Source organism: Nansenia antarctica, assembly GCF_963989245.1.
Source record: "Nansenia antarctica genome assembly, chromosome: 6".
NCBI classification, from domain to species: domain Eukaryota; kingdom Metazoa; phylum Chordata; class Actinopteri; order Argentiniformes; family Microstomatidae; genus Nansenia; species Nansenia antarctica.
The window spans coordinates 7,489,610-7,501,221 of NC_137676.1; the positions used below are offsets into that span (position 1 = coordinate 7,489,610).

Below are 11,612 nucleotides of genomic sequence, written 5' to 3' on the forward strand. Positions count from 1 at the left end.
TGTGCCGGAAAAGTATTTCATGGGTCAGAACTGGTCCAAATGTGAGTTGGCAGTTGGTTTACTGTGGGTCAGCTCTGGTGTGAGGAATGTGGCCCTGATATGTTCCTGGAGCTACTGGACCATCGTTGGTCTGAGTGTGGTTGGAACCTTGGCCACAAGTTCCAAAAACCAAACACAGAAGCAGACTTACTGTCGTGGGGGACGGCGGCGGCGACGACCCCTTCCAAGAGATAGATTCGATTAAAAGTGTTCAGTTGCAGCTCTTGAGAGGGGTTAAAACCTTTTTAAAATAATGAAATACCAATAGCTTTATAATGATAAATGTTGTACTTTATTCATGTCATCTTTAACCAAACCATCTCCGTCTAGCCTATGTTTTGAGCAGATACTGTCAAACAGGAAGTGGAGGCATCCAAGTGAATTTGTTGAGAGGTTTCCGGGGGGGTAGGAACCATGAAGGTTATGGAAGTTGAATTTCCATTTTGTAGTCGCTATTTTTGGTACCTTATATTATGTTTGGCCAGTGTTATTTTATGTTTGTTTCTGTGTTTTTTTCTGTTGTGTAAAATGATGAATTATTTTTCGGTTTGTCTCCATAGGAGGAGCAACGGCCACAAGAGCTGGTGTAGAGCTCCTCAGGGCGGACCATGGGGAGCGTGCGATAGCAGAGGGCCCCCAGGCAATGGGTGTACTCTCTATTCAAAGTCATGTTAATTTTGTTTGTTTTATTTCTGTTTTGTTTGCCATACACTGTAATTATGCTCCTCTGGGACTGGGGACTGGGACACTTTCACTTTGTGAAATAAATAAAAAAGACAAATGTTTTTTTATGAATAAAAACCAAACATGCAGTCGCCTCTGAGACAATGCTTTCAAGCCTCCTCCAGTTGGGCCCCACTTTATAATCACTGTACACTTCAGTAAAATTACTGGGTGTTGGGACATGACATTGGTATTGCTAAAACAATGACATTGTCTCCTCTTCGACAGTTGTAAAATGTATTTCGGAGACACCAATCAGAGGGGAGGGTCAGCCTCAGACAGGCATATATCCTATTTAAATATAACAAGTTGGAACTGAACAGTTATGACAGTTATAATGATTACTTGACTGTCACAGCCCTAACGAATGTAACCCCTTTTCTCTGAGAGAGATGAGGTAGAACCCTCACCTCACTGCCCCTCTCGCGCTGAGATCGTGAAGAGTGGTTCGGCAGATAAATTAGGCGCTCTTGCTAAGTCAAGTTCGGCAGGCGGGGCTATCTGCAACCGTCACTATCTTGTGCCAGTCATGATCGTATAGGGGTCTTCAGCGAAAGGTACGCAACAATGCATGTCCCATAGGGAGGGGTCTCCCTCATCTCCTTCAGAGAACATGGAGTGCAGTTTCCGTAGTGTAGTGGTTATCACGCTTGCCTCACAAAAGGTCCCTAGTTCGAAACTGGGCAGAAACAGTGTTAAAGAAGTTTATGGGGGGGCTGTGGCTCAGGAGGTAGAGCCGGCGTCTAATGATTGCGGTGGTTCGATTCCTCGGCTGGCCACGTGTCGAGGTGTCCTTGGGCAAGACATTGAACCCCAAATTTCTCCCAATGCTACCACTGGTGTGTGAATGTGTGAATGTGTGAATGGGTGAATGAGAAGCGCTTTGGAATAAGGCACTATATAGCCTAAGTGCAGTCCATTTACCATTCGTACTTGGTGCTGGAGATGACACCCTGTTTCCTGGAGGAGGACCTCGATCATGAGAACCCCTTGTTTACCTCACACCTGCTTACTCTATCATGTCCAACTGGGCCAACATGGGTTGGGGGAAACTAACACCACCCCATGACCGTGGCCCATAAGCCAAAGCGGGGGTGTAAGAGGATGTGGCGGTGGTTTGAGTCATGATGACAATGATGGTTTCACAACTTATTGGAGAGTATCACTGCCTGCAGCACCCGTCAGTGTCACTCAGGCATTTGTTTAATTACCCATATTGGATTAGAAAAGAACACCCTGCTCTCTCCCTGGCATCCCTGGGTGGTACTCCAGGAACAGAACACCCTGCTCCTGACACCCCAAGGAGAGACCCCTGGCTGGCCCTCCAACCTCTCCCACCAGTTGCTTCCTCGTCCCCTGATCTTGAGCACACTGCAGCCCTGGATGACCTTTCACCCCTATGCTGGGGTCCAGGCTGCAGCTGAATGGTTGCCCTATTGCTTATGTCTCTTCCTGCTGTATATGCTAATGTATGCTGTATGCTAATAGAATCAGAATCGGAATCATCAGAATTCTTTATAGTATATATAGTATATATTGGGTGTGTTCGTAAATTCGCTCTGAGAGCGCCGGAGCACACACTGGGTTCAACGTCATAAAGCGACCCAAGTCATTTGACTGGACAAGAGGCATTCCCATGAGTGCTGATCAGATTTCCAGAGCGAATTTACGAACGCAGCCATTATAAGTACCGTATATTCGCACATACAGGAAATTGACTTGTTGTGGTTGGTGCATAGGACATAAAGATACAAACAACAATATAATAAAAAACAACAATGTAATAAACAACACTATAGAAGCAAAAATAGTTTGACAAACTATAAAAGCAAAAAAAGACAATGATAGGAAGGGGCAGTAGAACAATAATTATGTAGGCTGTAAATTAGAGTATGCAAAACGAATATAGATTACATTGTCAGTTATGCGTGTGTGTGTGTGTGTGTGTGCGTGTGTGTGTGTGTAACGGGGGGGGGGGGGGGGTGTGTCCAAACTTTTGACTGGCACTGTACTGTATATTCATTTCATATTCATTTATTTATACTGACCGTAATACCTTATACTGTAATATCATGCACTGTCTACATGATCAGGCCTTTTGCACCATGCCACTATTTGCACTATCTGGTTAGGTGCCAAACTACCTTTCGTTGTCTCAGTACTTGCAATTAAGTTGAATCCAATCATCTAATCTAATTTCTGTATATCCTTGGGCTGACAGTTGTCGAAACCTTTTAACATCAGAGCAGAACTCTCATGTAAAGTAGACTGAAGACCCATCTCTTCAGGCTACGCCTTGACTGTCCCTCCTGAAACCTCCCATCCCCTCCCCCCCTGTTCAGTTTCTCTACTGTATATTAACAACAACAACAACAACAATATTCTTCTTAAAAACAAAAAAATCCTTCTTCTAGTATTGTGACTGCCAACGGCAGGTCCGAGCAGAGACTGTTCTTGCCATGACTGACGGATAGATGATTCACTTACTTAGACAAATGTATTTGTTGTAAGTTGCTTTGGATAAAGGCGTGTGCTAAATGCAAAAAAATGTAATGTAAAAGTACTGGATCTTCATGGAGAAAACATGCAAGACATACAATGTATTACAAGTACAGTAGGACTTCTATTTCCACCATTGTTATGTCACCAGGGTTTGAGGTGGTTACATGCACCAGTGACATGTGGTACACAAGTGTGACAGATGGCCATGGAGACAACTAGGGAGAGCAGTGATGAGAGGTCAGGACATCAGCGATTGTATGTTTTCAATCCATAATGTCATGAATTAATATCATGGTAAGGCAGTTATGTCCAACCAGTACCTGCATATCATAATTTCCCTATCAATAATAAACAGAAATCTCAACTCCAAATGCAATTACAAAACTACTAGGACTATATAAAAGCCAGTTTGTTGTTTTTACCAGTAGAGGCCAATAAGAAGAGCGCCAATATTGGACTTTCACCGAAATATCTGCATCGGCACATATTCCACCGATAATACACAGAAGATGTGCGTCAGCCTCACATTCCGAAATGATCGAAAATCAGTGCAAAATGTATACGTACTGTATATGGATTTTTATGAATGTATACATTTGTTTATTGGCGTTTGCTGTTACTGGAGTACCTACTGAAAATGGCTGAATTTAATGAATTTGTGTTAGGCCTACTCTATTTATCAATTGAGATCATTTCCGGTTACTATTGAGTAGGGATGCTCCGATTTATCGGCCACCGATTTAAATCGGCCGATTTCACTCCAAATGACTTGATTGATTGATTGAAAACTTTATTAGAAGATTTGCAGAAGTAGGTACATGAAAGTACATATTACATACAAGGTCAACTAACAGGATAAAAACCCAAGAAAGCCACTGGCTTATTTCAATTGGGGTCCTTGATTCTCAATTCATCGTTCACTCGATCGGTGATCGGCAAAAATGGCCAATCGCAAAAACCGTTTTTTTTTTTTTTTTTTTTTTTTCCTGGGGAAGACAGATAACTGAACAGAAAACATAGGAGGACGTAACAGTATGTAAACCATGAAGGCCACGTTTATGATGTCTTTTATACAGCCATATCGACTGACTTGGGCTTCAGGCCCTAACTGGGTGATAGGCCAGACCTTTACTATGCCATAAAAATGGGTCTGCGTTTGCTTGGTGCCTAATGGATCAAAACTTTTGTCTAAAAAGCAAAAAATATGTAGGCTATCCAGTCAGTAGGCCTACAGTTATGTATTTTTAAAAAAATCGGTATCGGTATCGGTTGATCTTGAGGAAAAAAAATCGGTGATCGGTATCGGCCCCAAAAATCCAGATCGGAGCATCCCTACTATTGAGATATGCATTTTTGCATAATCAGCATTAAGAGCATCTTATTAGCTTGCTATTGTTTTCCTATGAAAACCTGACCTAAAAATCCAGTATCGGATCAAGTTACCGGACTAATTATTGATTACTACAGGCATAAAGTGTGAATTCAACTTGCAATGCTTCTCACAGTCACAAGTGTGGCACATACCGTACTATGACATACCCACTTAGGCATCTCAGGACCACGTATGAAAGCCCTTGCAGCTGAAACTGCCTAAATCTTACAAAATTGCAGCATGGTGGTTACAGTCTCAATCTCTCAACATCTGCATTCAGCTCCATTGGTTAGGCCTATCTTGTAAAATGTCAGTTCACGGCAGCTAACAGCCAAAGCCCCTCACAGCTTCTGATGTGTCACATCTATTGCTAAATTTACACAGCTAATTTACACTGCATAGAAGACAAGTTTCACCGTCTGTCTCACATCTATATTTGGCGATCACAGTCTGGCACATCGTTTGTGGGTCCCAATGCCACTGCCAAAACTTCTCTGAGACAGCAAGAAAACCAACCTCTCTCTCTCTCTCTCCCTCCCCATCTCTCTGTCTCCCTCCCCATCTCTCTCTCTCCTTCTCCCTCTCTCTCCCTCCCTCCCTATCTCCCTATCTTTCTATCTCTCTCTATATCTCTCTCTCTCTCTCTCTCTCTCTCTCTCTCTCTAATAATTTCCCAATTACAAACACTGCCAATCTATCTTTGTCCCTGCTCAAAGTGGTGTATGGTAGGGGTACAAAACATTACACAAACTAATTAACCATAGTGTGTTGTCAGTGTTACCAACCACAAGAGGACGTGAGGATTAAACAATAGTCTAACCCCTCTCTCAGCGGTTGGCTTATGGTCATGGTTTCATGTGGTCAGTTACGACGTAGGCTAGGCTACTTTTAGTGGGTCATTCTCACATGTGTGGTAAGAGGAAACGGAATTCAAACATGTCAAACTATTTTGGAGAGTCACAGATGTTATTGGATTTGTAACTGCCAGGCCTTTTCTGTGCTGCGCTATTGAGAAGGAAGACGGCCTTGGCTATAACCCAGTAAGACGGCACAAAAATACCATTCATTCGGCAATACATTTGTAACAATGTAATCACATTTTGCTAATGAAGAAATTAGTTTAAAATTATGAACTAGGTTAAAGGCTGTGGCAGGACGAGATGAGATGATGGTTGTTTCTTTATTGACGTTTTCGGGAAAGGAAAGACAACTCTTCTGCAGTGAGAACGGCGAAAAACATTTAAAACAAATTGCTGACAGAATGACGAGATCCAGAAGGGAAAAAATAGATAGCCTGCTGTAGGAACTCTGTCTGTCTGGACACAGAGGAGCTCTGTCATGTTCAGGCTGTTTTCAACACACACACACACACACACACACAGGCCAGGCCAGGCCAGCATTTACACAGGTGCACACACACACACACACACACACACACACACACACACACACACACACACACACACAGGCATGCACACACAAACCAACTTTCTTACTCTGAGGAACATCTGTTTAGCAATAAGGTATGGTCACATGCTTCAACCACTCAACACACTAATGAAGAGGGATGGGGGGGAACTCTAAGACCAAAATAAACAATATACTGTAACTTGTAATTACCAATTAATCAATGTAATTACTTACACAATAGGTATGTATAGACTATAGAGTATTTAGGCTACAGCCTTTTTAGACCCTAGCTCAAAACTAAAATCAAACGTCCCCGCAATGTGTACGTATACATTGGCTTGACCCAATACATGACACACCATCACAGACGACAAATTGTTCATATTAGTCATATTGGTATAGGTTTACATCTCGGGGCTGTGCAAGTCACTTGTGTAAAACAAAGGACAATTCCATTACAAATCAAATAATATATTACAGAGTAACAACATCTGAGTACAACATGATTACATCTTTACAGCAGGGAGAGACATAAGCAATAGGACAACCATTCAGCTGCAGCCTGGACCCCAGCATAGGGGTGAAAGGTCACAGAGCCTATAGACCTGACTCAGCACCCTGCTCATTGTTCAACCATGGGGAGGCCACAACATGCCTGCAAATAATAGGTGTCCAATATGTCATTTCACAACTGCTTAGGAAATCATCCGTGAATGTCCCTTTATTCAGTTAATTAAATGAGCTTGGCAGAGTTTGTGTTGATTGGAGAAAAAGAAAGAAAATGAAAAAAGATATGATAAGACCCCTCCACACACACACACACACACACACACACACACACACACACACACACACACACACACACACACACACACACACACACACACACACACACACACACACACACACACACACACACACACACACACACACACACACACACACACACACACACACACACACACACACACACACACACACACACACACACACACACTAAAAGACTACATCTTATAATAAAGATCAACTTAATACAACTTAATACAAGTCCAGAATGGTGATATGATGATAATATGCTATTGAGAAATAGTCCTATAATGAGTGATGATGCACCATGCTGGGAGATAATCCATGAACAACCCTTTTCAAAGGCCAATATTTGAAGTTGGTGTTGACAAGACAACACCCAAGTGTTGCATAACTAACTGTGCAAAGAAGAGCCATAAGGAACGAGAGGCGAACAACAGATCCCTCCTAGAAAGCTCGCAAAGACCGGTGGTAAATAGGATGACATCCCTACGGAAGCGCGTCAAATGGTTCTATTGTCTACCTAATGTAGCCCCGGAATTATTTCCCCGACAATTAAACTTTTCAAAACCTGCCACTGGGACATCACACTCGTTTTACGATAGGACAAAATAACAGTACAGAGACAGAACACTGACCTGTTTTTCAGGGGCTGACTCTTCAATTCGTAATACGTTTTAGGTTCCTCTTGAAACTCTTCTCCAACCTCGAAGTCGGGAACAATTCCCGATTCCGAATGCATACTTACAGCTGTCAACTCTTGACAATTATCAAATTAAAAGCAAACTAACGATATCAGCCGCCACTCTAAAACACACGCAGTACCAGCCACTGAAAATGCAACCCGCCTGGCTCCCAAACCCAGAGCGCACACGCCGCAGAAAAATCTGTAGTTCTCTAGAGCAGCGAGTAGTCTAGTGGAAGCTGGAGTTGATGCGATAGAGAACTACAAGCACCATGGTGCCAAACGGGATACATTTGGTGTTTTGATTTGTCAGTGTCAGCAGCTTTTTCATTGGTCGCAACATCCGATGGGATTTTACCTTTCTTTATTATAAGGCAGGAGGAGGATAGTCTAATAAAGTAATTAAGCATGTTATTCGAAAATCAATGGGTATGAAATTAAATGACTAGTAGACACCAGCAGAACAAATCCCAGATTGTGCCTTTGCAATTTACAAGCCATGAAAGCAGTATTCATTGCTAAAGTACAGTAAACTGGATAAACACTGACCCAAATATTGTGAAACTATTTGAGGAAGTCATTTATTTCGCCTTCCGATAATAATAATTTAAAAATCTCTCTTCAAATAATATGTCTTCTAGATTCCCTTAACTGCTCCTCAAAACAGTACACATTCCTCTTATAAAACCTGCTCAACTTCAATACCAGGTAATAATAACGTGAGGCTATCAATGCATTACTGTTACAACAACATGTTAGTACAATGTTGTACTACAGTAGCCTATTTACATCTTTAATCCACAATTACAAGAGCAATTAAAAGTGTGACCGCAATAGTTATCAACATTCCTCTGCTAAGTAACAGCCAATTAGTTACTGAGATGTTACACTGTGTTACAGACGAAAGGTTAGACGTCTCAAAAAGCCCTCTGCCCTCCGCATCTCTCCTCTACGTGACTATCTGTCTGTCTGTCTGTCTCTGTCCCCTCCCATACCTCTGATTCTCCACTAGGCGGCAGTGTAAAGCAAGGAAAGGGATATGCACATCACATACAGTGACACATACAGTATACACCGGCCGGCCACTGCAAATATCTTATCAGCCAATCACGTGGCAGCATCTCAATGCATTTAGGCATGTAGACATGGTCAAGACGATCTGCTGAAGTTCAAACCAAGCATCAGAATGGGGAAGAAAGGTGATTTAAGTGACTTTGAACGTGGCATGGTTGTTGGTGCCAGACGGGCTGGTTTGAGTATTTCAGAAAGTACTGATCTGTACTGATGTGGACTTCAAATTAGGGGCTGAGTAAATTAGCAATTTAGAAAATTAGGGACTGTGTACACTCCTCCTCTCATCAGTGAGATGTTGGTGGAGTGTGTTCCCAGCTTCAAGTTCCTGGGTGTCCACATTTCCGAGGATCTCTCTTGGACCCTCAACTCCTCTTCCTTGGTCAAAAAGGAGCAGCAGCACCTATACTTCCTGAGGAGATTGAAGAAAGTCCAGCTGTCTCCCATGATTCTGGCCAACTTCTATTGCTGCACCATTGAGAGCAACCAGCTGCATTACAGTGTGGTACGGCAACTGCACTGTGTCCGACCGGAAGGCCTTGCAATAGGTGGTGAAAACCACCCAGCACATCATCAGCACCAAACTCCCTACTATCAAGTCCCTCCAGGCAGACTGGTGTCAGCGGAGGGCGGCAAGCATCATCAAGGATACCTCGCACCACAGCCACTGTCTGTGGTTTGATCCCCTACCCGTACCAGCAGGCTCTAGAACATATTTTGTCACTCTGATAAACAATCCCACCCACACACACTCTGAACAAACCCCCCCCCCCCCACACACACATACACACACACATGGAGTACACAGCCTTTGCACTACTGCTGGTTGCAAACACCCCTGGTAAATGTGAACACTCAATTTTCCTTTGCACTACTGCTGTTTACAATACTACCTTTGTACATAATATATTATTTCACATTTTGCCCATACCTCTTTTTGATATAGCCTCTATTTATACATCTGTACATACCATACTGTACACAGCTACCGTACTACTTTAACTGTGCCCAGCTCATAACTGTATATACCTCTAACTACCGTACTTGCCATGTTGTACCTATCACTATTGGCGCTTTTCCATTGTCCAGACTGGTACGGCTCGGTACGGCACGCATTTGAAAAGTTTGGCACGGTCGGTACGGGTAGGATACGCTTCTCCATTACACAGAACAGACCTGGAGCGAGTGGGAACAGTAGGAGGAGTTAAGTGTCATAAGAGCACTTCACTTTAATAAGTGCCGCTATACAGCTCAACGGGGGGGAAATGCGATAAGAATTATGTCAAAATGCAGCACTATCATGCACAGATCAGCCTTAAAATATGTAACGTTAGATATATAACGTTAGACAGGGAGCGATGTATTTCTACGGAAAGGCTGTGCTTGACGCTCTCATTGGATTGACGCCGGGGCTCATACAATCTCCGCGTTTGTTATAGATACGAGTGCTCCAGTGTCTTGCTGGTAGTCAAATATATTTATTTCTGGTTAGATATCTTCATCAAGCATTTTGTTGTCTGGTACTAATACTCATGCAACATTAATGGGCCTATAATGCCAAGTCTAAGCATTTTTAGTTAAACAAAAAGTAAAATAATTAAAACGCAACCTTCAACAACAGCAAAACATGTTTACTCGCATAAGCCGTCTGTGTGAGGGAGCTGTGAAGGAAAGCTTTATAACAGCGGAGGAAACAGCAACAGCATGTAGCCTGTGATGTTGTATGGCCCGACAAGAAGCAGGCATTTGAAAATATCAGCATGTCCCGAAATACCGTCAATACTTGAGTACAACAACAGGGCCGATAATGCCAAGTCCAAGCAAAATAGGCATTGTGCTTTTTAGTTCAACAAAAAGTTAAATAATTAAAACGCAACCTTCAACAGAGAGCAGAGGGGGGGAGGAGAGGAGGAGAGGAGAGAAGAGAAGAGAGCAGAGGGGGGGGAGAACAGCAAAACATGTTTACTCTGATTGAGACAGACTGAGGGAGCTGTGAATGCAAGCTTTATAATAGTGGAGGACATAGCAACAGCATGTAAGCCGTTCACAGAGGGAGAGTTTATTGAAAATTGCATTGAAAAGGTATGTGATGTTGTATGCCCCAACAAGAAGCAGGCATTTGAAAATATCAGCATGGCCTCGAAATACCGTGGCTAGCTGGGTGAATGAGCGGGCCTCCGACTTACAGATCCAGCTAAAATTTAAAGCCATCTTTCTTGAAATTGTCGATATTCATTGCCCACTTTTCTTTTTTTGCCATTGTTTATGCAAGCTACTTTTGGAAAGGTAGATTCATTTATGTTGTTTATATAGTGGCCTAGGTAGCCCATTTGGCTTTTATTTATTCTCTGATAAAAGTGTGAGAGTGGAGCGTGGTAGCGCCTCCTGCGTTTCAATGTTGTCAGAATTTATTGGCGGGCCGGGTTAAAAGTCGTCACGGGCCGTGTCTGGCCCGCGGGCCTCGTAATTGGCATGTGTGCAATAGAGCACCTTTGGGATGCGGTGGAACGGAAGATTCGCATCATGGACGTGCAGCCAGCAAATCTGCAGCAACTGCGTGATGCTATAATGTCAATACGGACCAAAATCTCTGAGGAATGTTTCCAGCACCTTGTTGAATCTATGCCACAAAGAATTAAGGCCGTTCTGAAGGCAAATGGGGGTCGAACATCGGTACTAGCAAGGTGTACCTAATGAAGTGGCCGGTGAGACATATCTCCTCGAGCAGTATGTCTGCTTTGACAATCATGAAATCAGTCCAACATTTGCATGTGTTATCCTGTTAAACTGGCTCACATCATGGCCTACATTTCACCATGCAAATCAAAAGCAAATAAGTGCAACATGGGAAAGCTCAAGAAAGACACACCTTTCATTGGTTCTAGTTGAACTTTTCACATACTGTACTTGTTTAAGAAAGTCTATTACATTACTACAGTTCCATTAATATGATGTCCTGTTATGAACGAATGAATGTATGATAGTTAAACGTTTACGCTGTTT

At 42.8% G+C, this 11,612-nt stretch overlaps 1 protein-coding gene across 1 annotated transcript in view; it reads right to left on the reverse strand.

The window, feature by feature from the left end:
• mitfb (melanocyte inducing transcription factor b) overlaps positions 1–7,595 on the reverse strand; it is a gene marked incomplete at both ends in the record, with an annotated part of 30,827 nt that extends 23,232 nt beyond the window's left edge. The window contains one exon of the mRNA XM_080535221.1: positions 7,492–7,595. Within this exon, the coding sequence (XP_080391347.1) occupies positions 7,492–7,595 (104 nt within the window). The remainder of the gene's footprint in view (positions 1–7,491) is intronic.
• Positions 7,596–11,612: the final 4,017 nt, after the last annotated feature.